This window comes from Megalops cyprinoides, chromosome 10, assembly GCF_013368585.1.
Source record: "Megalops cyprinoides isolate fMegCyp1 chromosome 10, fMegCyp1.pri, whole genome shotgun sequence".
NCBI lineage: Eukaryota > Metazoa > Chordata > Actinopteri > Elopiformes > Megalopidae > Megalops > Megalops cyprinoides.
The window spans coordinates 13,055,391-13,082,517 of record NC_050592.1 but is presented as its reverse complement, the minus strand read 5'-3'; the positions used below and the strand labels follow the sequence as shown (position 1 = coordinate 13,082,517).

The 27,127-nt window shown below is 40.3% G+C and overlaps 3 protein-coding genes across 5 annotated transcripts; 1 reads left to right on the top strand and 2 right to left on the bottom strand.

The window, feature by feature from the left end:
• Window positions 1–6,794: 6,794 nt before the first annotated feature.
• On the bottom strand, window positions 6,795–9,967 carry isg20l2 (interferon stimulated exonuclease gene 20-like 2). Its single transcript, XM_036539643.1, has 4 exons — window positions 9,844–9,967; window positions 8,067–9,084; window positions 7,552–7,752; window positions 6,795–7,432 (listed from the first exon to the last, which is right to left on the bottom strand). Exons 2-4 carry the CDS (start codon window positions 8,784–8,786, stop codon window positions 7,322–7,324), a joined length of 1,032 nt encoding a protein of 343 aa, XP_036395536.1. The 5' UTR covers window positions 8,787–9,084; window positions 9,844–9,967; the 3' UTR covers window positions 6,795–7,321.
• Window positions 9,968–10,041: 74 nt separating this feature from the next.
• Window positions 10,042–16,585, top strand: rrnad1 (ribosomal RNA adenine dimethylase domain containing 1). The gene is made up of 9 exons (XM_036539642.1): window positions 10,042–10,245; window positions 10,658–10,775; window positions 11,850–11,968; window positions 12,089–12,305; window positions 12,872–12,934; window positions 13,128–13,265; window positions 13,448–14,394; window positions 15,484–15,668; window positions 16,365–16,585. Exons 2-9 carry the CDS (start codon window positions 10,674–10,676, stop codon window positions 16,475–16,477), a joined length of 1,884 nt encoding a protein of 627 aa, XP_036395535.1. The 5' UTR covers window positions 10,042–10,245; window positions 10,658–10,673; the 3' UTR covers window positions 16,478–16,585.
• A 2,090-nt stretch (window positions 16,586–18,675) lies between these two features.
• LOC118784926 (hepatoma-derived growth factor-like) lies at window positions 18,676–25,883 on the bottom strand. Of its 3 annotated transcripts, XM_036539409.1 has the most exons (7): window positions 25,735–25,883; window positions 25,388–25,479; window positions 23,200–23,276; window positions 21,231–21,369; window positions 20,903–21,058; window positions 19,828–20,055; window positions 18,676–18,963 (listed from the first exon to the last, which is right to left on the bottom strand). In XM_036539409.1, the coding sequence occupies exons 2-7, from the start codon at window positions 25,472–25,474 to the stop codon at window positions 18,943–18,945; spliced, it is 708 nt and encodes a 235-aa protein (XP_036395302.1). In that variant the 5' UTR covers window positions 25,475–25,479; window positions 25,735–25,883; the 3' UTR covers window positions 18,676–18,942. The 3 variants fall into 3 exon arrangements, with proteins under 3 accessions (XP_036395302.1, XP_036395303.1, XP_036395301.1); XM_036539410.1 differs by having other exon boundaries at window positions 19,823–20,055; window positions 25,388–25,883; XM_036539408.1 differs by having other exon boundaries at window positions 25,388–25,883.
• Window positions 25,884–27,127: the final 1,244 nt, after the last annotated feature.

Below are 27,127 nucleotides of genomic sequence, written 5' to 3'. Positions count from 1 at the left end.
GTAAGGACATTCGCGAGCAAGTTGCTGATGCTGCGGGGAAGAGACTCACACTTTCACATCCGCTATAAAGCGCTGTCCACCGGTATCTGTATTAGAATCTACTGTCGAGAGATGTAGAAATATTAATTTAAAAATGAAAACAGCATGCTTTCGTTTGCAATAGTGCAGTGTGGATCAGAGCATCGCTGCGAACACTCCCAAAGTGAGGATGTTTAATATTTTTTGGACGAACGATTTGTGTTTAAACGCACGAATCCGTTCCCATTTTAATGTGCATACCGCAGAAGCTTTAAAACAAATTATTAAAGGTTCTTTTTCCGTCTACAATATGGACTTGCTTTCATTGGATTATAACGTTTTAAAAATAATATTTAACAAGTTCACTCACAAGTTTAATATTCTCCTGGCCAACCACTTCTTTAAGATTGCTCGAAGTTCACCATTTATTGTCTAAATTATTCTAGGTAGTGAGTTAGGCCTACAGTTTCATAATGTATAAAATGTATGAAATCATGCTGACATAAGTGTACAATGACCAGACACAGAATATTACCTTGCTTCTTTCCAATCAAACATGCAGGTAAAGCGACATAATGAAAAGGTGTATTGGGGGGGGGGGGGGGGGGGGGGTCCACTTCTTTCAGACACTCATTGGCGCTGGCTTATTCGGTGCTTTCAGTTAAATAGCAAATTTAAAGGATGTTACATTTATGTAACGGGTTGATTGAGGCAAAGCTGAAAGTTAGTGGACGTGGTCGTTCTCCATCAATCACGTATAGCATGTACCTACAAATCAGACACCAAATTACAGTAGGTATCAATGAGATACAATGCCAAATCATCGCTTCACCTATTGTTATTCTCCAGGATTGCTCTGTAGTCAAGCCTACAGAAAAACAAATCAAAACAAAAACGAGCTCTTCTGGGGCAAATCATGCCAGAATAGCAGGATAGATTGGTAGATTCTTTATTCTTTATTCTGAAATTAAGCTTGTTAAGATAATTTTCTCAAGACTGGTGCTTCACATCCTGCTATAGTGACCAAGATGGTAATAGCCCTGATTAACCTTGATAACTCCATGGTGCACATTAATACTTACGTATGATAAAATAGTCTACCTTTACACTTCAAAGTGAAATTAATTCGGTTCACACTAAACCTCTGTGTAAAACATAGTTACCCCATCCCTTTGATGCTTCCAGGAAAATGACAATCTGATAGACTAAGCAACCAGTCCTTTCCACGCCATTAGGTCAAAAATTCAGGATGATGGTGCTCTATGCCTGCATTTCATATCTGTCAAGAGATAATGCACAGAAGCAGCTTTCAGTATTCACCAAACAGCATAAGACAGTGGTCAAGGGCAGAATGGGAGCATTCTGTCCAAACAATGAATAACTTGACTTGACAAAGGCAACTAAGAAAGGCAGTGGCCCCTTACGGCAAGTAAAACTTAAGTGTGTTATTTTACACACTGAGTACCTCCTAGATCTCAGCACTTTACTTACCCACACTTGAACACTACCTCCACCCTGCACTGACAACTAAAAACAATACTGTACATCACACAATACAGAATTCCAAAATCCATGAGACAGGTAAGACAGTAGTGTGTGAAAACATGTTATGAAGGAGGGGCCCACTCAACGTCATCATAGTATCGCATTTGTTTACGAGGATGGGGGATCTTTTTGCGCCTTCCAATCACCTCCCACATTGAGATCATGTGTCACTCTTAGCACCAAAAGAACCTTTCTCCATTGCGTATGCAGTTTGATAAAAGTTTACCATCAGAATAATTACTACAAAAATCAACCATCAGCCAAACTGAATAACATCTGTGTTAAATGTGGGCCTATGGTGGAGGATATACACTCCATTAATTATGTAGAACCCAGACATCTTGTTAGCATGCTAAAAACACAGAGGAATTTGATTTATGTCTGTGGGCCAAGCCAAATCTGGCTACAAGGGAAGTAATTCCACTCAGAGAGGTGTCAGGACACAAGAGCAGTCCGGCAGTGGTGATGAAGAATGGTCAGTGGTAAGGAGGGAAAGTGAATACTGCTTTGTACATACTCCCTCCCCCTGAGAGTCATAACTAAGTGTCAGGGCGGAGAGGAATTTAACATATAAGCATGGGAAGGACAGTCAACACCAGCGCTGGAACGTTTGTGGGATCTGATATCAGAGTTTAGACTAGTGTCTGAAAGGTGGGGATTAGGACTATGCCAAGGGTGTGCTGAGATTATTATAGCTCATTTATTATAAGCTACGAAGGAGGATGTTCCTCACACGACCAGTGCGTGGCTGGCACTGAGGCAGAGTTGGCATGGGGTGGATTCTCAAACAGTACCCTCTCAAACGTGGTAGTCCACAGTAGCAAGTAGGTGTAATGTTCTGGATTTATCCTGAATGCTGTCAGTCCTGTTAGCTCTGAGGATGGTATTACTGTAGTTGGGTCAGTCAAAAAAATTGTAGTTCATGAGCAGAAGGAACACAGAGATCTTGTGAAGAGACCAAGCTGACCCTGGTACCAAAATAGACTATGTAACTAAAAACAAATACATTGTTTCTAACAAATAAGGTTCTTGTTCTCTCTTCCTAAGATGCCCATTTTGAATATAAATTTTGCCAAATCACTTGTAAATAGGCATTTGCATCCCTTTTCCCAGTGACCAAAGACAGTCAATTTTCTTAACTGCCTTACACTGTACATTAATGAAAATACTGGAAAAATGTTAATTGTTTAAAACGAATATTCCATTCATTTAGGTGTAAATATATCTCAGAAGAGCTATTTAGGTGTAAAGATAACCTGAAAGACTGTCAGTGGTCCTGAACGGTTCACTCAGCAAGGTCCTAGTCTTGCGTGCAGGTTGAGCCCTAAGGATCAAGTTTGGAAAAGGCCATCTCTTTTGCACACAGTGACCAGGAGCCCACAGCAGCAAAACAAACTGCCTTTGTTCAGCTGGGTGTAGGGGTGGGTGGGTCAGGCAGAATTTTCCTGTCCCATCACTCTGAGGCATCCTGTGATTCGTTGGTAGTACAGATGATGCCAAACAGCCATGGCTGCATGCGAGTGTGCTGGACTATTGCATTTGACTTGCTTCAGTGCTCCTGTACAACGCTGACATACAATTGGTGTTTAAAAAACAGGGCTGCACAAAGGGATAAAGTATAAATAATACTGACTATTAAGGACATGGGTAAAGTCATTTTAGCCTTCAAAGCCAGCTTGACAGAATCAAAATTTCAAATTAAAACAGTTTCTATGAGACAGTGTAATAATCATTGCAAATCAAAGATGAGAGTCTTGGGAGCAAGTTCCTACAGTTTACATTTATAGGTTTATAACATACTGGTAGCAGGTGTCATCGCATCAAGGAAATCATTATATTCTGGCATGTAGCTGGTTTTTTGTTCCAGCCTAACTCTTTATAGTGTGCCGTAACTGGGCCAATGAGCAAATCAAGGTGGGACTGTGCTGAAGGCGCTCAGCATATAATGATATTATACGGACGGGCAATTCCCAGTCCTTGAGGGCCAGTGGGCGTGCTGTTTTTTTTTTTTTGCTCCAGTCAGTGTTTTAATTGGTTGATTTCACTGAATTACAGCAATGGGGGAGGTGGTCAGGAATTTTGAAAACATGAAGGACTCCCCCTGTGAACAGGTCTCCCCCATTCTCTGATGCACATAAGAATGTCAAGACATAACGGTTAACATATAACTGAATTAAATAATATCTTACACATGACTGGCTTCCAGTCTTAAAAACCAAACTGGAAGAAGGGACAATTTTAAGCAATCCAGCTCTCCCTGACATGTTCACAAGGTAATCCATCTGCAGTAGAATGTTACCACCACAAACATTCTCACTTAACAGGAAAAGAAGACAAATTATTACTACAAATTATATTACATGACAAATATCAGCTGTGAAGACATTTTCCATTGAGTGATAAAAGAAATTCCTTTATGTAGAACCACAGGGTTTTCATACATGACTCTTCAGGCTAACATACTACTGTGTTTCAAATTATGGCTTCTCCATGTGTTCCATGTATGTCATCCCAGCCAAGCCAAAAGCAGGCACTGAGCTGCTGCAAAATAAACTGCTGCAAATAGCCCCCATTGAATGACACCATGATACCACTCATTATGTGCGATGTCGTATCTCCAATAAGATCAACTATCAGATTTTTCACATTTTTTCATTCCCCTTTTAAATTTGGTAGTAGTTTTCAACCATTGAAATGTTTGTGAGTCCAAACTTAGCCAGCAACTACACAAATAATGTGGCAAAAAGTCTTAAATGGCAAAGAACTAGATTTTTCTGATTGATGCATCTGAACTTGAATGCTACCATTATTTTGCTTCCTAACACTTTTTGGAGACAAGGTAACTGAGCCATCAAGAAGGTGTTACGCTAATGGCCTCTTCTCATTCCACACTTTCCCAAACCATTTCACATTGCGGTTATACAGACTTGACCCCATTTTGTCAAGATTACAGTGCAAACAGGCAGGGATTCATGTGAGAATCCTCCTGACATGCTACTTTCTCATTCCATGCAGACAGTGGTTGCAGGACACATCTGTTCTGTGCGAAGGAGGGGGGTGGCCTCATTCAGCTTTGAAAGGGCTCTTTTAACAACGCCACATGAACACCAGGTCCAGAATCAAAGCCGAAAAACAACCTGTTAACCTAGAAGTCATCTGATGTAAGAGAATACTTTTAAATTCATCTTGATAATTCCCTTGTTGGGCTCGGAGGGCAAGATGTATAATTAATGTCGTGGTGTTGAATTCGCAACCAGGGAATAATGCTGACTTACTCTCTCCTACCACAGGGATGGTAGTAAAGGAGAACAGTGTGTCCGGAGGAGGGATAAGGTACATCTTGGGAAAACGGACAAGGCCTAACATACACTCAAACCTCATAGCAAGAGAGGAAGCCATAATGAGTGACTCACCCTTTTACTGGGTTTAATGGGGCTTTCAACAGCTGAGTCCAGAATCACTGAAGTGTTTGTTCAATTTCTAGTTATAAGCACATGTAGCTTATTTGAGGATCGAGTCCATTTTAGGTTTGTGGGGTGACAGGTTCACATTTGAACAGTCTCAGATTTGTATTTGTTTCTTTTTTCTTGTTTCAATGTTCTGGAAAAAGGAAAGCTACATAAAATAGTCAAAATGGAATGGTAGGACATTTATAAGCAGCTGTACCACCCTGTGGGCTTCTTTTGCCAACAGCTGAAGCTAAATGGGGCCAGGCTTTGTCTGTATTTGAATGGGAGACAAAAAAGAAAAACCAAGTTGCTGGCTGAAAGTGGTGCTTTTGGTGAAATAGGAGGTGGTACTCCTTCTGGATCAAGTAAATGCAGTGCCCCAGTTCAGAAATGGGGGCACTGTGCAGTAGAAGGTGCCACACTTGAAATGAGACATTAAACCACAACCCTAATGCACTGCTTATAACAGATACCATGGCACATGGCACATGGCACTCGAGGGTGTCCTGCTCAATTCCCTGATCTGGCTCTCGAAGAGATATCTGGCAACCTAATAATCTCTCCTACATTTGTCTGGCTACACAATAGTTGAATCTTCTTCACGCCCCTCGCCATCAATGTGACAGAGAATTCAGAGGCCAAATAAACAAAAAATTAAATAAAAAAGGACATTGTGCCAGTAGCCTTTGACATGCATCTTTAAGGCAACACAGGGTAGAGCTGTCTGGTGTCAGTACCAGATGTTTATCTATGAAACATTACCTTTTGACTATAGTCCTTTTGTACCGAGGACAAAAAAATAACCATTCCATCCCACAATTTTTATCTTGACTAACCCAGTTCACACCTCTGTAGAATCATTAAATTACCATCACCCTACTTCAGGACATGCCAAAACTGAAGTATACAGAGCCTTGGTCACAAAACATGTAATTTTTCTTAAACAATGCTGTTTATGAAAGACACCCCTGTAAAAAGGAGAATAGTAAAACACCCAGTAGACAACAGGATGATCAAACAAATCAGTTTCTCTAAATTACTGTGCAGTATGCAAAGCTAGCTGAAAGAGCTGAAGGTTCTCAATAATGAAACAGAGACGTCTCTCTGCTACCCTTCCTGATCATTTGAGACTATTAAGATATTTTATCCATGTGTGCTCTCGGGACATCATTGTGTATGCTGGACACTGTCCACCATGGGGCCTTGGTGTTTATCACAAACTCCAAAACTCTCACCCACCATTGTATCCTACATATGAGAGTGGACTGGACTTATATTGTCCAGCAAGCAAACAGCAACTATCACCTACATTCACAAAACTGGATACTTCTGACTATACCCACGACCCGTACAGACCTGGGGGGGGGGGGCTCTCTGGTTCTCTGCCCCTTCCACTCAATGAGTTGCCGAAAGATGTGACGTTGTCTTTCTGAATGACTTTGAAGTTAAAAAGGGGCAGAAAATAAATAGGAGTCTGTAACTGTTTTAACAGTTGGCACCACACCTCTGCAGAGCATCATGACTGTACTCAATATGTAAACTGTTTTGTTTTAAACTGTAATACCTTGTACTTTTTGTTGTAAATGTATCATTGTCTCAAACTTCATATGTTGCTAGTTTTGGCCAAGTCTCTCTTGAAAAAGAAAGTTTTAATTTCAATGAGACTAATGTGGTAAAATAAAACAAGCGCAAGTAGAAATTTGAAAATGGGCTAAGCAAATGTAAGCAAACTCAAATTTTATATGTGCAAACGACATCTGCATATCATCATTTTCATGCCAACCTTCACTTGTGCTTAGCTTCACATAAAAAACCAAAGAAAATAATTTAAAATTTTTCTCACAATTCCAGCCTGAATGTTATTTTATCAGAACTCATTTCAAACAACAATACCCTGCATTCAAGAGAATCTGCTGTTGAAAATTCAGCATTGCAAGTTCAGTTATAAATCATGTAAAGAGATTAACTTAGATAAAATTGCTGGATATTTTAGTGGCTTATTATAACATAAAACAGGTCCTTTTTCCAAAGCATTCAGAAATATGTGACCACCCTCTTGTGGTCACATTGCAAAAGTTTAAAAACTCTTTTTTTATAGTTACTAATTCCCTCTGCCAATCTTAAGCACGGGCACAAGATTTGTGTTGTAAATGGTATGAAAGGCAGAGTAAATCCAAGCCAAATACGGAGATGAAATTAAAAAAAAAAAATGCAGTGAACCCCTAAACATTGTCTCATTTGTATGTACCTCCTAATACACATCTACATGAAGACTGACATCAATGCCCAATGCCCATTCAATATTTTTATCAGTGCCCAGATTTTGATGCCAAGGTCCTCTCCCACTCCACCTCCACAACCTTATACAGTTCCATTGTGGCTTTGGCGTCTTCTACTGAAGAGTGCCCTTTCTTCCCCACCTGAGAATAAAAATGGAACTTGTGAGTATTATGGAGACAGCACTGCTGCGACACATGCATGTTAGAACAGCTGGAGAGCAAGCTTCCCTCTGCACCCCCCCCCCCCCCCCCCCCCGCACCTGGATATCTCGGTTGAAAATTGCCTTGGTGAGCCTCTTCAGTGATGCAGCTTCCTTCTCTGGGAAACCGGCCTTTTTGTTCAGAAGGGGGATGCGGGAGGTGTCGCGGGTCAGGCAAGCTGGGTGGCTGTAGCACAGAGCCTTGAAGTCATTGTGGATCGCATGTCCCACCACAACCTTACCGGCCAAGATTCTCAATATCTGAAGGGACGGACACAAAAATAAGGCACTCCGCATTAGTCGACCACATAGAATCAGGACTGAACCATCTTATATTTAACCTCTTCAATCCAACATTAGTTGTCTTTATGGATCTTTATTTAAATTGTGCAGGTGTATTTATGTTGCTTGTTGCCAATGTTTAGTGGCTGACAGATTTTGATGACAGGTGCTGGTGCTGTCTCAAGTGGTGTTTGTCAACCTGGGTTGACATGCTGTTGATTTCCCAGCTGAAGACAACACAATGGGTGAGCCCCTCCTGATTTCAATGCTAGTCAGTCCTGTGTTTCTCTTACCTCTCTCTTGGCTTGCATGAAGGGAGTCGCACTGCAGAGGTGCTGCTGACGAATACCACTCCACCGAGTGCGGAAGTCAGTTACTGGCCTGGTGGGCATTATGTATTTATCATACACCACATCCCCATTGTAGGAAACAATGCTGCAGCGCGCCAGCTCACTATGCCGGCCCTTGGGCCCTGTACCCACCATCTCACAGTCCATGGCTAAGTACTTCAGTGGATTTCCAAAAGGGGCCTTTCCCCCAAGGACCAGAGAGCGGGTTGGGCCAGCAACAAGACTCTGGGAGGTGGCTGAGATGGTGGTGGTCTGGGATGAGGTAGGGATGGAGTCTTGGCATCTCTTGGACTGGATGGAGTTGGAGCAGGTTTTGAATTGGGTGGAGGCAGAGGCAGAGTTTGTCTTGGACAAAGGCCACTTGGGTAGGCTCTGGGATGGTATGGTTTTGGGGACAGAACAGTCAAGGGGAGATAGATTGTGTTTGAAGTTACGCTTAGCCCGATTTTTCCTGGGCTGGGGTCCTCGATTTAAGGTTTGTTTTGGTCCCTGTCCTTGTCTGCACTGAATCTGCTTGTCATGGAGGAAACCTTTACGCTCCAGGAACCGACGCTTCTTCTTAAACCTCTGGTGCTTCGAATTACCAACTGACTCCTTCCTCATCCCAGCAAAGCTGGTTTCACCATTGTAGGACACATCTAGGTTTAACAATAATCCTGACATCTTAGGCAAATATTTGAGCAGGCACCAAGAATTTTCACTTTTTGGAGTAAAAAGGTGTTTACACGCTCTCCCTCCAGACTAATTTATCTTGATGTGTGAAATCATTACAGTTCTTTTCAGATATCCATCTCAACATGCAGGATAAGGAAACTGAATGAGGGAGATTTATAAATTCTAAAGACAAATGTGTGGAAAAATGTACTGTGGTAAAGATGTCATAGACACCAATTTTTTTCTCATCTGTTACAAGGCTGGCTCATCTTCAGCTCGAGGGAAGTTTTGTCAAACCAGGAGACATCTAAAAAGACCAATTAAGAATATTTAAATAAAGAACATGAATTATTCAGACCAAGAGAAAACAATACTTAAAGTATGGCGGTACAGATGAACATTCACTACTGAATGTAGCTATTGCTTTCTGATTCCATAATTTCTTAATTTCCTACTTTTATTCAAGCCCAGGTGGCAGCAAATAACTAGAAACTTAATCATCAAATTTCATCCTCTTTCCGAGCACAACCAAAATGGTGGCAGGCTCGCTTAGCCCCGTTTCGATCCAAATTCACCATTTTTAGGGCAAACGTAGGTAGAACAGTGGCAAACTTTGTGGGCAATACAGCAGTCCCCCATTCTAACTAATGAAATGAATATGTACATATTAAACCTACATTAAGTGACAAATTTAAAATTACGTACCATGACTCCTCATAACAAGCTAAACAGCTAACCTCGCTAAATGCATTTCCAAACATTTTAGACCACTCCATGCGCTTCAGAGCGTTGACAAACCGCCAGCTGAGGACTTACTACTGACATGCAATAATCAAATTGTTAACTGGGTAGGTTAACACAGTGTAAAGGACGTGGAATCCGCGTATGAACCTGTATTCCTACTAGTAAAAAAAATGTGACAAAACAAAGCAGATACTTTGCTACATGGCCACTTAGCCAGCAAGCTATCACTTAAAATCGACTGATATTTTCACTGTCTACAGCGAACTAACTGACTAGCAAATTTAGGATCATGGGACGCGTCTGACCCGGTTCAAAGCGTTACCTTTTAGGATTTCTCCACTGTAAACGATGACACCTGTTGTGTGAAATTAACAAGTTACCTAACATATGATTTAGCTAGCTAGCTACAAAAGAATGTGAACACGAAGCGTGCTCTTGCTACATACTCATCTCCATCCTGAGTAATAGAAGTAACTTCCGGGTGAAGAGGTCATGTCTTTTCGTTCGCTATACCATCCGGCAGCATGCGCCCCTCTGAAACCATGTGAAACGTTGCTACTACCTCAAAATAGCTTCATTCTAATTATTTAGAGCTCAGATAGGATGTGGGAAAAAAAATTTTCATAGTGATGACAAGATCATGTTCAGTTAAGGTGTTAGAAAGCTAACACTGTGTCAGTGATTACGGACTGGAAAGCTCGGCAGTACTCCAGCTAACTAGAAGGCAAGTCCATTTCCAGTAACGTTAACTAGCATACAAAGCTTGTAAACCAGCGGTGTTATACTGTGACTGGACAGTTTGTTAGAAACTATGGCAGCGTACTAGGAAATGTTTCAAAATTAGATATGAATAAAACAGCTAACAACAAACAGTCCAATACAGTTTCCTACTTTAAGCATATTTATGCTATGTGAAATAATGCATCGTTTGCTTTCAAGCTAGCTATCTTGTAAAATGTATGACATCTCTGAAACTTATCTCTGGGTAACCGTTGACAAAGCGTATCTATATTCTGTATTAAAACATATAACATTACAGTGGAACTTAGGCATTTCTCTAGTCTAGCGTAATTCGTATGACATCCGGCGGTCTTACCTTTTATCTTGCAATATGGAAGTAAAGATATTTGATACAGGATTGATGGTGTCGTAATGGACTTCCAGACACCGGCAGTTGAGCAGCTGAGACGGCTGGCGAAGGACCTCACCTCATTCCTCTCCCAGTACAAACACATCTCCGACTCCTACATAATTGTACGTACGCATCAGCGTTCGCGACAGCTCTCTTCTGTGCTTGGTGTTCTAAAACATATTTTAATGCTGTATCATTGGTTTATATGTTTGCATCGTGCCGTAAACTCTTGTGATGCATCACACTTATTGTGTCAAACATTTTTCTTTTTTAACTGTTGACAATTCAGGTTAATTGCATTCACCTTGGAGCTTAATTTGCACCAATATGAGATGAGTCAGCATGTGCATAGGGGCAGATGACAAACCAGTGTTCCTTGGCTAATCCATTGTGTCCTGTGTCTTTCATCATTTTTTTAACGGATTGCACACCATTTTGTATGAAAAATCAGAATCTAGGAAATCAATCTCTAAATCACTGAAAGGAGTATAAATTCCTTTTCATGTCAGAGAAAGGGAAAAAAATCAATGTTCCAGCACAAATATTTACTCATGATAAATATTTCCTTCAATTGTGAACTTTTGATGGGGTGAGACTTCAAAAATAGCACCAACTTCCCCAAGACAAGGGGCCTCTTTGCACAGACTGTAGTTACAGTGCCATGCTAGATATCACTTATATGTTACGAGGACATCCGTGTTTTCTAGACATTCATTGAAGGGCCTCAGGATTTTGAACATATTATTTTAGCCCATAATTTATATCACAGAACATGAAAGGTTTGATGGCATTATAGAGTATGGACCCAAACAAGGCCATGAAGCATTAATATAGGTTTGTAAAAGGCCCGAATAAATACTTAAGCCAGTGACTGTATTTAGTATTTATCCAGTGCCCTGAGGGATGTCTTGTGTGCGGGTCATCTGGCAGTCATGGCTATTTAAAGGGCTAAGATCACAACGTGTATTTAAGCTTTATATAAAGGGCACATAGGCCTGGAACATTAACAGTTCACAGGTTTATTCAGTGTTTTCACAGTTTCTTGACATTTACATTTTGTATGAAGACTTAATATAAAAACAACTATGGATTTAAATACTTATTTAAATACTTACACACTTACATTATTTAACTGAACTCTCCTAATAAATGATTTGTTTCTGTTTTTGTGTGCATTTTCTATCCTGTGGCTGTAGGAGTTTTTTAGTGAAGGATTATGGGATACTCTGCCCCTTAGTTGGCAGGAGGCCCTCCATAACCTGTCAGCACCCCAGATAGCTGACCTCTTGCTGGACAAGACTCACACAGATAGGAAGTAAGTGCACTTACAGATGTACTTTCGGGCATTATTTTCAGTATACAAAACATGCCAATTCTAATTAAGAAGAATATCTTTAAAACTGAGTGTTGATTAAACTCTGTCACTCTGTTTCAGCTACCCCTCTGTCTGGCCTCTTTCCCTCCTGGCATTCCGGACCTCAGCACACACTCTGGCTTTTCCCAGAATTCCCCAGGGCATAGCACCACAGGAAGTAGGTGCGCAGTGGCCAGTGGAATTCCTGAAGAACAAGAGCCAGAGCTCGATGCTGGGACATATCTTTCGCAAGCATGTCAAGCCTAAGAAGCAGCACGAGATTAGACGCTTGAGCATGGTATGGACACTTAGCCCACAGTGCCAGCCCTGAAAGTCTGAACCGTTACGAGCAAAGTTTGTAAAGTTTGCTTCTCCTTAGGAGATTGTTTACCTGTCTAGTTGCATTTCTTTAAAGTTTCAGAATATTATTTTGGTATAGTTTAATACCAGTCATGTAAATGGTTTGGATTTCCTTGAATTGGCAAAGACTTTACTGCAGTCCCAGGCAACGTCCGCTTTATCATTGATCAAAGGATGGCTGTGTGAATATTTATCTAAATGATCAGTAGAAGTACATTGCTTCTTCAGTACACTGCATTGTTTTAGACCTACTTTGCTTGTTTGCCTTATTATCCTCAATTGCACTCTTATGAACTGAAACATGAAGCAAAGCATGCTATGCATTTATGCAGTTCTGGGTAAAGGTTATGTAAGACATGACCTAAGTCATATTTGGAAATAAGTATTTTACTTTGTGCTGATCTGTGAATGCAGACATAAGAGAACCTAAACAATAATATAAAGTAAGAATATGCTTGAATAGGTTGAGTTTGCCACTGATCACTCTGTCTCTCCTTCCTTCAGCTGGTGAAGAGGCTCTGTGACATGACTGGGTGTAACAATGTGGTGGATGTGGGGTCGGGACAGGTAACCAACGACTTTCATCTCATCTTTCATTTTGCAACAGGTGCAGAGATCTGACCAAGCAGAAAGTTAATATGTTTCATTTTTCAGGTATCTGTCTTAATTGTTTATAGTCCAATCACCCTTAAATGATTGAACATAAGGTAGTCAAAAAGTCAATTATTTACGTTTCCATTGATTATTGTTTCTTCATTAGGGCCATTTGACACGTTTCCTGTCATTTGGGCTTGGCCTGTCAGTCACTGGAATTGAGGCTGATTCTGCCCTTGTTGCCATGGCTTCCAAGTTTGATGGACAACTACTGAGCACACTGCAAAAGGAGAGCAAAAGGAAGGTGAGAAGCTCAGCTCTTTGGGATCCTTTCGCTCTCAACCTGGGATTCTCCTCATATTGCATAATACTGTAAATATAGGCACGGTATTGTTTTGCATTGATTGAACTGCCTGTAATGTGAGATCATATGATGCCATTCTGCCATTCATATGTTCTGGTATAATGTTATTTATTCTCTTCCAGAATGAGACAACTGAACTTTTCACTGCCACTGGCCCTTCACCCCACCATGTGGTTGGTTGGGTAAACCCCAAGGCATCATGGGAGGACTTCATCCAGCAGCTGAAGAAGGGAGGATCTGAGCACAAGGGGATTACATTTACAGTTCGGCCCATTAAAAAGCGACAGTGGGAATCAATGTCTAATCCAGATCAGCACTTTGATGATGTGAGCCAACCTCTGTCCCCAGCAGGGTCCCGCTGCCTCAGTTGTGCCAAAATTGGCCATGTTACATCCTCACAGACAGAAGATGAGGGTGTCTGGACTAACCCCAACCCTGAACCAACTAACTCTGATCCTGCACCGTTTCAGGACCCTCTGCAAATCACACCAGAATTATCCCTCCACAAAGCACCCTGTGCAGAACATCAGCGCAAGCTTGAGCCCTGCTCCAGCAAGATTTCACCCACACAACAGGATTTACACTGTCTGGGAACAGCAGGGTTCGAAGAGGAATGTGGGGATCCGAGATTCATCTTGACAGGCCTTCACGCATGCGGAGACCTGAGTGCCACACTTCTGCGTCACTTTGCCAGCTGCCCCTATGTTCAGGGTATAACCTCTGTGGCCTGCTGCTACATGAAAATCACCACCCACGAAAACCCCACTCCGCCTGGTGTCCTGCCCCCGCCCTGTCCTGCCCACACGGGAAACCCGTCCCACTCAGACTTTGGTTACCCAATGAGCTCATGGGTAGCGGGGTTGCCAGGACACCAGCTGTCTTATAAAGCACGGGAGGGGGCGTGTCATGCCATAGAGGACTATCTCCTGAGGCTGAGGGAGGAGAGTGGCCTGCTCAAGACGCACTGCTACAGAGCAGCCTTGGAGACTGTTATTCGCGGGGTGCGGCCAGATCTTCGCAGGGCAGGCATCCAGACCATCAAGAAAGCTCATCTTTTGCCCTTCCACGAGTGTGTATTAACAGAATTTACTGAAAAGAGATCTTGATTTATGAAAATTAGAAGTTGACTGTCAGTTGAAGTCAGATTTTTACTGTCAGAGGGCTTAGAGTTTTTGAAAGCTCATATTCCTGGCTCAGTCAGATACCACACATATACAGTATGATACTGCAGGATTATGGTCTCTGGCTATTTTTGTGTTCAGCTCTGGGGGTTTTGGCTGTTGTCTTGTTTCTAGTTTCCAAGACAACAGTTCAAGATGCCCAGTCTCCACATGCCGAGACAAGTATTTTGGTCTATAAATCCCCTTTTTTAATTAAAATGGGATTTTGTTACAATATGGCATTTTGGATTGCTTGCAAAACAACTTATTTTCCATTTGAAATCTCTTTTGGTAGTTATTTGAATGTTGAAGTATTATAACCTCAGCTGGAATGACAAGTGGCACTCTGCCACTCAAGGTCTTGTAAGACTCCACAAAGCTGGACACCATTCACTTTCTACACATCTAAAGACAGAGCAAACCAAGGAGGCAAACAAAATTTTAAAAAAAGAGTAAAACAGAAGCTCAGATGCCTCTCATTGAGAAATTTGCCACTTTAGTGTGGAGGACAGGGACAGCCGCATTGTGATGTAGGCTTTTAAACATGTTTTACATTTATTTTACACTGTGTATTTACATTGCCAAGGGTATCCTTACATGACAGTTATGTGTAGCAGACACTGCCATCAAGTGTGAGTTGTACAGCTTACCATTTTAACATGTTTTCCATTCATACAGCTGGATATTTGGGCAATTTGAGTTTTGGTATATTGCAATATGTTTCTGCTTTACACTAATGTATTTTAACTGTATTTGCAATATATTCTTGGGCTGAACAACATTTCTCAATATATTACATTTCATTTTCGTATGGGTAAACACCTTGAGCAAGGGTACAACAGCAGTATGCCACCTTAGAATTGAACTAACAGCCATGAGGGTAAAGCGCTGCACCTTACCACTATGCCTGACTGATGTCTCCCCCCTAGGACTCAAACCCACAGGTGCCTGATATGCCCACTCTCCATGGCCATTACTAACTGTGTGCCTGCTCTCAGGTATGTCCGCCTGGGATTACCACGAGTAGGGTTGCCTGCCGACCTCCCACTGGATCATGCCAAGCTGGATGCCATGTTGAGTCAGCAGGGGCAGGTGGTAGTGTACTTCAGCCTGGCGCTGCTGCTGGCTCCTGTGGTGGAGACCCTGGTACTGCTGGACAGAATGCTCTTCTTGCAGGAGAGAGGTGAGGAAAGAGGGGAGAAGTCGGTCCCCTCTTCTTACACTTACAGTACCAGTCAAAAGTTTGGACACACTTGATTAAGATAATGGGAAACATGCATTCAAAGTCATTTTGATCTAAAGACTTATGCTTAAATGCTTCAAATTTGTTTCTTAGGCATCAGCTTCACAATTTATATTTGACTGTGTATGAATCTCTTTCCAAAAAAATATTTTTTGGCGACTTTGAAGAATCTAAAATGTAACATGTAACACTTTTTTGGGGACTGCATAATTCCATTTGTGTTATTTCATAGTTTTGTTGTATTTACTGTTATTCTAAAATGTGGAAAATAGTAAAAATAAAGACTAAAAGTTGTGTCCTAACTTTTGACTGGTATTTTATATTATGTCTATGTCAACTCTTGGATGTATAACCTGCTTGACATGAGTTATGTCTGCATTTCTGGTGCCTTGGTCTGTTCATTGTTCAGTGATTGCATGCTGAAGCAATTTGGCATGAAACTGGATAATATGGTTTCACTTATGTATATTGCTTTTTTTTAAATTTGTGCCTAATGCAGCCTCATTTCTGTTTGCACCTACCGTTTAGCATTTATTTTGTGACAAAACAGGTCTCTATTTTAATGGCACAGTTTGATTAGTGATGCATGGCTTCCCTGAGTATGAAGTACCTTCTTTTACTTTGTTTCATCTGCAGTCACAGGCCTACAGAGTGAGCTGGTTCCTCTCTTTGATCCTGCCTTCTCTCCTCGGAACCTGGTGCTGGTGGCACTGAAGCCTCGACAGGACAGTACAAGCGCCACACTGTAACCAACAGCCTTGTGGACTCATCTGTCTTTGACAGTTCAAGAAGGAATAATTCAAGACAAGGGAATGAGTTGTAATGTGTATGAATTTTCCTCAACCCTTTTTTATTTAACCCCAAGTTAAATGGTGAAACTGTTGTTTACTTTTTCTTAAAACCATCTGGATAAACAATATTAAATCACTGAAAGAAATAAAAGCTTTTTACTAAATGCTGCAAATTGTACAGGATTAAGCGTTTCTTCAGTATGGCCTTCTGCAATTTTTTGTTAATGAAAAACTGGTCCTAGATCCAGTTTGGAGGCCTCACTAGAAAGTTAGTCATCTCTGTAATCACCAGATCTGCCGGTGCTCTCTGGGAACATGACACATTGTAAATAATCTTGTGAAAGTAGAGGTGTTTCAATTTACCATTCAGAATTCCTGTCATCCCGTCACAATTATGGATCGCAATACCACTAATCACCTCAAGGGGGCACACTTTACCTCACACATTGTCTGGGAAAAATGTTTTGAATATTGTCAACTAAGCGCTCATTTTCAGTTTGCCAACAACAACCAAGACAAGATGCAGACACAACACATTGATCTTTGTAATCAGTGTTTTTATTGATGGAACCAAATGGACTGAAGGCTACAATTTTAGAACTATGCTGAGAGCATTGCTGAACATCATTGTAAGAAAGAAAAAAGATCACTCTAATCCCCTTTCTGATTTTTTTTGTTCATAAAACAGATTAAGAACAACTTGGGGGACAGTACTAAATTCAGTCTAGAAAATGTTTAAGAAACTGAAAGTAATCCATATTGAAAAAACCATGCAGGAAGGTTGTGAAAAACAGCCATAGCAGTCTTGAAATGGATGAAGGCCCTGGGCACACAGTGTTTTTGGGCTAATATCAGTACACATCAGGCAACATACATGGAGGGACCTTTCCCTCTACAGAAAATTAAGGGGTATCGAAGAATTAAAACAAGCATGTAAAAAAAACATGAAAGCATATACAAACAAAACATACATGTTGTCATTTGGTATAGCACTAAAAATATAAGACAACAGCCCAATCAGAAGATTCTGATTAAAATAAATTCAGAATACATGAATAGCAACATTTATTTCATTTGCTCTTGATACCTTTGTATCTAGTGCAAGAAGGGCTTCAGAGATTTTTAATCAGTTAGAAAAAAAAAATAATACAACAAAGTGCTCCATCTTACAAAAGAAGAGCATTTAATGAGTGGTCAGCTCTTTCTGATAAGGGGTTTGGCAAGTTGGGAACTGACTGCTGGATCTTAAAAAGGAACTGTGCAACCAGCAAGTCACAGTCTTGTATATTGCCAGTAGTAACAAGGTGACAGTCACACATAAAACTATGTACACGGATCAAATGGATTTATTCAATAAATCTGTGCACTTGCCCAGAAAATATATTACAGTCAGGGAGTCTGTTAACAACTTTTAGCAAGGGCAATAAACACAAAAAAACATAATTTAAGAAAAGAACTGAGACGAGTCAGTACTCATGCTCATTCCCTCTTTATGTTTAACCATACTTTCTATTACGCCAAGTCCCTGATTGCAAAAGACACAACTCCCAAGTGCATTTTTAAGGAATGTTTCATATGTACTTACCCTTACTTATCATTTTGTTTACTAATCATTTTATAATATATTGCTTCCCCAATGTTTAACTGTATTGAAAGTCAGGGAGTGTTGGACATCTATTATATGACATACTAGGCAACTTGTATTTACACAAAGGAAGGCTGTGGATTCTAAACACCATTAAGAGACTTGTATGTTAAATCATTTTGACACCTCTGACTTACAACATCAACTTCGGAACATCAAGCCAGAGTGTCACTAATGATGTACAGTTAAAGCAGAACTCTTAAAACCTGTGCAAAACATCAGTCATGAGGAAAAAAACATCAAAATCAGAAGAAGTGGGGGAAAACAGGATATTATTTTTATACCTTAAAGTCTAGGAAGTATCTAAATTTCGATAATTTTAGAAAGTACAACATACTGCAAATAGAAAAAGTAGTATCTTCAAACTATCAAACCAAAACAAAACTACTGTATTAAAAACAGTTTTGATCAGCAAAACAATTTTTTTCCAAAAGGAATAAAAAATACTGAAGACACTTGATTTATCTGTGTAATCTTTGTACAGAAAATCCAAATGGTATTCCCTCTTAACTGTGATGGGTCTGTAGTGGCCAAAATCTGTAATTGCACTTAAACAACCTTTTGCAAAAAGACTACAAAAATTATCATCAGTGTATGATTCAGACTGCTCAAACGTAATTCTACCTCAGACCCACGTTACCCAACAGCAGCATGCAAAAAAACCTCAATGTCTTTAATTTTAAATGCTTCCAGATTATTTAAACTGCAGATCTCTATAATTCTGCTACTTCTTCCTTCAATGTGTAGGTAGTTCAAGATGGGCTCAGAACCACTGGCTTTAAGCACTGCCTGTCATTGCCTGCAGAGGAGAGCAAACTCATTATTAAACAGGATTACAGACAAGACAAAGAAAGGACACTGTACATATGAAGCAAACACACATGGCTTTAAATACTAGTTATAACCATGGTGTGAATTCTCATTGTGTAATTTATTGGCTCAAAAGTTATTTTTAATTCAAATGCAATAAACTTTGAAGTTTTCCTACACATTAAACTACTCTTAATAGCAGCAGCTTGCTAAAAATAATGTTTGTAAAGTGATGCTTCTGCCAAAAACTGAAATAGTGAACACATACGAACACACGATCAGTCAAGGAAAGTTTCTTGGTAAACACCAAATCCAATGAAATACAGAGATTTCCATGTCTAAAAAGAGATGGATTCGATGTTCGTAAGGAAAGAAAGGAGTTTTACTTCACAGTCAGCCACAAGAACATCACCATGACATGGGGTTCACAACATGTTCAACTGACAAAACAGTTGGGCTCCAGAGTGTGAGACAAGAGCCCTTGCCCTGACTGCAATCTGGGTAGCAGCAGCACCACTATTAAACTAAACTAACATTATCACATCACAATACTTTTTCTATTGAAGCAGAAACTTAAAATTGTGGTAATTATCTTCTGTTAGAAGTGTGCATGTATTTGATTTGTTGTTTGGTGACCAACAGCAGGCAAGCCTAGGGCCAAAAAGGTTGTTGTTTTATGTCGAGTTTGCTTTACTACAGTGACTTAGGTGGTCATCTATGTCTTCACTACGCAAACTGCTGACCAAATCATCGTAGCCTTGAAATTAATTTACTCTGAAGAGAGAACCCAAAAGTGAACTCTTTTGCAAGGCTTACCACTATAAAACAACGGTCAAAGTTGCTCTCACCTTACCTTTTCTGCTGTCAACTGATCCTCTGGCACTGATTCACCACCACTTGGTGGAGCTGCTGTCTTGGGAGGGGCCTCCTGAACTGCAGACCCCACCCCCACATTATTATTGGCTTTAAGATTTGTGTGGTCACCACCTACTCCCTCAGCATCAGATGCATCAGATGTTTTGTTGTCTGCATTCTCAGCCTGCACCTCCCTCTCATGATCCTTGGGTCTTTTTGAGGATGCCTGTCAAATGATTTAACAATGACCTTGTTATACAAAAAATATATAAATACATGCATAAATAAAGAAGACTTCTCCTTGACATCCCTTTAAAACCTATATCATCCATGATGTAACCTGAACAATCACTCATTAACCATTTTAAAAATCCTGACCTGATGTCCTGGATGTGACCCTACTACAAGAGACAGTTTGACTCATAACATATTATAACAGTATTATTTGGGTTTGGTTTAACAATAAAAAGATACTTAAAAAATACATAAATCAATGCAGCCAGGTACATACTGTAGGTCCAATATTTGTTACACTAATGAAATTCTGACATACTATGGAATATGCTAAAGCTGACACTACACACTGTCTTCCCCAGACAAATCCACAAGTGTGGTAGTAATCCACCTGCTAGAGGGTAAAGAAGCCCACAAAGCAATTTAGCCATAGCCACCATATTTTTTTCTACCATAGCTTCAAATGACTGCATGTATGCTACTCGAGCGTGATCTGAATGTGATAAAGGGCTGAAACTTCACACAGCCCTTCATCAAATTCAAGTTCCTCAAATGTTCTGCAGCATATTCTTGCCTCACTAGCAAATCACATCAAGAATCACATGCTGAATAATGGTAACCAGCATCTCAGACCAAACCCAACCACAGAAATGTGACCCCACAGTCCACAGAGTTTTAAACCCAGCATGAGGAAGGGAGAACAAGTACTTTTTTACATTTATTTTATTAATTTCCCCAAAACACATCTAGGGCTGTAGGGAAAACAATGTAGGGAAAGTATGGGAGTCAATGTCGGGGAACAGTAATCGTGACCACATGCCAATTGCAAGACAACGCACCTCATGTGAGTCCTTGGCTTTCCGCTTGGTCCCCCCTTTCTCGTTCTTCTCGTCGATCACCAGATTGCCCTCATCTTCATCACTGCTCCCTCCTTGTTCTCCTGCGCCTTCTGCAGATTCCCCCTCTCCTTCTGCTGTGGGCTCCTTTTTCGCTTCCTGAAAAAGCAATACAGCTGATACATGGTAAAGCAACCATCATTTTAACTGCTGATGAAATTAGCAACTGACTGGATCTGGGCATTATAACAGAGGGAATTTCCTAAGCAAAGAATACAGGTGCATGCAAAAACAGACAGATGCACAGCCTGCGGAACCATTTTACTCTAACCTCATATCCTCCAGCCTTCACTGTGGGGTTATTCTCAATCTCCCATAGGCCGTCGCTGAAGCCTTTCCTCTTTGTAGGCTTCCCAAACTTCTCCTTGCACTCTTCATATGGGAACAAATCTTTAGGGCCCAGGAATGCACTGAAATGACCACAATCACAAATATCATTGTACATTTTCGGTACCGGAGAAATACATTATGGCAAGTTTCCATTAGCTGCAGTCCGACTTATAGATTTGTACCTTTATCTCTTCTTTGCAATTATACCCAAAGTGTAGCCAATACATTTTGCAACAGAGTTATTAGTCCTTACTGCAAAATACAGTCACATGACACTCACTTTAAGCATGAAAGCTGAGCAGATATTTGAGAAAATACGAAGAACTAGAACCGAGATGAGCCTTTTCAATACATCAACTTAAAATGACACAAGTTAAAAATGTCAGTATGACAGACAGAAAGCAAAAGCAAACCAACTGTGAAGACTGCAATATTCAAACTTATTGATTACTTCTTTGTATCAAAGTCAGATTTGCAATTAAGTGTGGGGGATTTTATGAAGGTATGTGTGGGAACTGGTTGAAACACATGAACACTGATGGATAGGTTGTCCATGCTCTGAACTAATTAGGCCTGGTTAGTGTTCAGACTATTAGCTAGCTTACTAGGACTTGTGTCCGCTCTCATAGCACCGTGTGCTTTTCCATTTGCAACTGTGTTCATACAATGATCCTGTTATGATCATAATTATGAATGGATCTACATTCAATGTAGCCTTGCAAGCTAGCTACTGTTTCAATTATAGTGAATGTTACTGCAACTGAATTGACATTTTGCACAACCCTTTCAAACACAACATAACACAACAAAATTAATGCAATTTATATTTGCTTGCTAACTACAAAGTTACTGCACTTTCAGATAAAATGAGCTGGCTGTTGTCATGGGGAAGTAACTCCTCCCTTCCCAGCTACGTCATAGCACCACGGTTAAGATTCATAAAAAAACAGGAACACACAAATATTTTTGCAGGACATGGCTCATACAGCATAACAAGACGCAACACACTTAGGAAAGTGTTGCTAAACACTGGGCAATTTAATAGCTAGCTACATGGAATTCGGCCTCTTCCTATAAGAACTAGAGATCTGGAGATACTGTATGCTATGACATACCACGACACTAGCTGGAACTACATGGCCAGGACCACAAGCATGGTTTTCCAGCATAACCAAGATGGCAGTGTGGGTTTGAGGTCTTTGCAGAAGTGAATGAATGTGTTTTGCAGTTTGTGCTTCCAGGTTTCAGTGAAAATATTTTTGCCATGTTTAAAGGAAGTAAACGTTCAGCTTTTAGCTGATAGAGTAATTATGCAGGCTTTTGAAATGGGGTGAAATGATTCAAGTGTGAACTTTAATACATGTTAATGGAAATGTACAGAACTGAATGCCACATACAGAAAACAGACTTAAGTGTCAAGCCAGACTGAGCATGTCTTGGAAAGTAAAGAGACCCTCTGAGCAACACACCTAATTTTGGGCAAGCTCTGCCCCAAATTTATTCATTTGGCATCTCCTACATTGGTGCTTAAGCGGCCCATGTCTGAATGTGCTTAATAGTAACAGAGGCACGTAACTCACCACAGAAGCACTTCAAAGGGTTTACACGCTCATATCTGAAGTCTGAACCAGCTCCTAAGTAAATACACATATCTGCTCATGGGGTTCTGCTATTGTGCTCACATGTGATGAGAAGTTTGAATGCATACAACAAGGGTTAAGCACTTTGCCCAAGGGTATGAGGGCAGTAGCCAATCTGGGAATCAATCTAGCAACCTTTGGGTTGGGTTCAGTATGGGTCCACACAATGTCCGTTCAATGAACAACTCAATTACTCCCATGAAACAAGACTATAACTAGACCATAGTCTGCCAATCAATGCATACAGTCACATTTTGTCGGTGTACTTACGTCTCATGGGTCCCAAAGAAAAACACTTGATACTTGTTGGAGGCTGACTTGACTGCACCTTCGGGCAACTCGTCGATCTGTAAATCAGACAGAAAACTAACATGACTGCATTTCAAATTTGAAATGGAGCATGGTGCCCGCTACGGAACACTTGATCTTTTTTTGCAACCAAGTTTTTATTTTTCTGATGAGTTGCAGATACAATACGATCACTGGACAACTGCCTATTATCATCGTGTTATTCCCCAACATTATCATCATTGTCATTCACACTCAATGTATTTATTGTGCGATTCATCTACCTGCACGCTACCACTGACCCAACAACCTCTCACTGGTGTGGGAAGCAGATTCTGTATTCATTACAGAATGCTTTAACTGCAGGGCACACCCACATCACGTGCAAAAATGTACCTATATAGTTTGAATGACATAAGGTAGAATTTTGATGTAATGTTAATTTCGTCACATAAATCTTTTATTTGGAGGTGATAAAGTTTATGTAAGTATCATTCTAAGCTCCTGAGAAGCTCAATGGTTAAGGTGTTCACTTTGAGCACAAGCTGAGCGGTATGGCCTTGATTCTGGCTTTGTTCCGCCAAAGCTTATCAAACTTATGAATATGTATCATCATACACCCTTCCTCCATTCTATACTGTTAACCAACACCCTACTGTAACTACCCTATTAGAGACTTTATCAGGGCAGATACAGCAGGGCTCTGCTTAACAGTATAGTACAAAAGATGAGTGTTTTAAAAAGCTCTCTGACATGATGGCTTCTGAAAGCTCTGCAACATTGTTTAAAAAAAGAATAATGTAAAACAAAATGAAACCTCTCTCACAAAAAAACAACACACAAACAAACCTACATTTTCCAAAAACATCACAACCTTAAATATTATGGGTCAATTATCTTAGCCGGTAGGTCACTGCACTCTGGAGCTAGTACTGATAAATGAAGGGGAAAAAAGTTACAGCGGTTCCAGGCCAAGGTTTCAAAGGTCAAAACCCTGATGTATCAACCCCTACTAAGTTATTGCAACTGTCCTATCGGTGAGAACTAATGTGCGTGCATGCATATATATATATGTATATATAGCCTGTAAAGAATACATAGACCATTCGAATGCATGCCTGCATCAAACATATTACAAGAGATCCCGGTTCCTGTTAATTTACTTTAATCACACAATTAAATTAATTTGCTCCGACATGTTTCACCGCACTGCTAAAATTGACTAGATTAAATACCATGTATAAATATACAGTAATAATGTACAAATTGATCAAGAACTTGTAGTTTAACACACACACATCTACCGTGCAGATCCAGGTGAATTAATTTTACTTTCTGCAGTTCTACTGCCAGTAATTTTCTGCTAATCACAGCTGGACTCAGACAAACGGTTGACTGAACACAACATGCTAACTTCGTCTGCTAGCTAACTTCCTAGCAATCGTCTATAGTCCTGAGCAGAAATGGCTAGTACAGTTGTCCTGAGAGCAGGAGAGCCTTTAATTAATCAGACAGACAAAGCTATTCTACTGTACGGGTATTCACGCAGGATAATAACTAGTTAGCTAGCTGCAGACCAGCTGCTTTCATTCTCTTGGTCCAATATTTAATCGCCAGACTTTCAATATGTTTACAGAAAGCATGGCCAAGATTTTGCAAAAATGCCTGCAACATATCACGGAAATTCAGTGGATGTTCAAGCGCAAATTTTTTGATTCGCTTTGTGCCATGACCGAGCTTGCGAATATCCAGCTATTTCTGTTTACGTACTGCTACAGCTCAAATTGGCTATCAAGCCAAATGACCAGTAGCAGGCCTCGTTCCGAAAAGGAACGCGCTAACGCTATCGACTTCAGGTTAAAGACGCCGCACACAGCTGTTCTGTCTGCTGCGCTAAGCGCATTCAATAGCGTTAACTTAGAGCAGCCAGCTTCCAGTAATTTGACAACAAACGAAATCTACCCGCCCCCTTACTAGAGCACACCGGCGTTTTTGATGGCTGACAAACTAGCTAGCTGGCTGGCTAGATTATGGGTAAAACTGGCAGCTAGCTAGGCCCTCGCCAGATAGCCAGTTTTTAATTCACTCTGAATGATTCAGAGTTGGCTAACTATATACAGGAAGATAAAACTCAGCTCAGTCTTCATCAGCTAGCTAGCTCATTGCTTACCCTTGCTGGCCAATGCGGATAGCCCTTCATTTTTGCAAACACGAGATCTCCAGGCTTGTATTCTCTTTGCCTATTCGGCCTGGGCATGGTGTCTTCTCCCAATATTTAAACAAATAAAATTAAAAGTTAGTATATTTTCTGTTGATATTCGGATGCTGATGGTGGAAAATAACCCAGACTAGCTGATGCTTTGTCAATTAAAGTAATTTTAAACACGTTATCAAAGAGAAAACGTAGACGGTAATTAGCTAGCTAGGTGCAAACTTTCTGCGCTGCACGACTACTTGCAAAGTTGACAAGGTGGCTGTCTGGCTAATGTGACAGCTCTCGGTTGTGTATGAGTTTACTTGTAAGTTGTAATTGCTAGGTCCGGAGGTCTTTCCACTCTCCTCGCTATGTCCGTGTTTTTGTTTGAAATTGAAATCGCTTCCCTCCGTACAGAGGCACCCCCTTCTGGTTCTCTCATCGACAGAAGAGCTCGCTAGATTCAGACAGTAACTACAGTGAATGGATCGACAGGTTGACTAGTAAGGCCTGACAAGGGAGCAAGTCGGTCCAGCGATAAGTTCCCTGGCTACGTAGACTCCTCAAAAAGGTGGCGAGCGCTAAGTGTTACTCGGCATGGGCACTCTCACTTCCAGGTATTTCTTGGTGCTCACTCAAACCCAGAAGTAGATTCAACCAGTTTTTCAAATGACTTGCAAAGTACTAATTCCTGTGAAACTGTCCTTCCAATAGTGACACATAAAAACACATGTAATTTATAGCATATCTGGACTGCAAACTATTTTAATATCAAAAGATTCTTTGACTCGCACCAATCAGATCTGTGTACGCTCTTTAATATGTTAGTTTATTAACAATAATTCATCTTTTTCTGCAAATGAAAATGTATTTAACAATTAGTTCACACATATGTTAACCTGTATCATATATGTATACATAATGCATGTCTGTGCATAAACAGTTTCTACCAGAGAAGGCTGGTGAGCATGAAATAAGGTATACTGTTGTTTACCTTTAAACTGATAACTTCTTTATTCTGAAGCATCTAAAGTGTTGGCTGTGAGTGTGGTACAGAAAAATTCAAACTTTAGCAATTGATTTAAGCTCAAATGTGATCAAAAATATTTAATGCAACCTGATCTATTCACTACAATTAAAATAGTACTGTGAAGGGCAACACATCACATTAGACACAATCAAGCAAAAAGGAATCGGCAATTTGTAAGTGATGACAAAATACATTTATGCACACGCAGACACACATCTGTACCTACCTCCAAGCACAGTATGTGATTGGTCCAATTTGATCATGTAATGCAGCTTTTGCAGATCATAGTTAGTAGTAGTTAGACTTAGAGCATGGTATAACACAACATGACCTTGCTCTTATGAACACGATTATATAATATTGCTGTTTTAGATCATTGTTAAACTTTGTGTGGAAACTTACACTTTGTGTCTACCTTCCTTGTAGTAATAATTGTTAATTACTATATGCTGGCAAACTATGTTGATAACAATGTTGTTTCTGGATATGCTTATTTATCATCAGTAGGTATTCAGCACCTTTGTACCTGTTGCTCCTGCAAAATGTGTTTAATGTGTCTTGTTGACAGCCGTGTAAGTTGCTCTGAAGAAGAGCATTTACTTAGTCACTAACAAACTAATTACTACTAATAATTAGTCATTTGAATTAAAACAACACTTGTAAATTAGGCAAAACAGCCAAAAGTA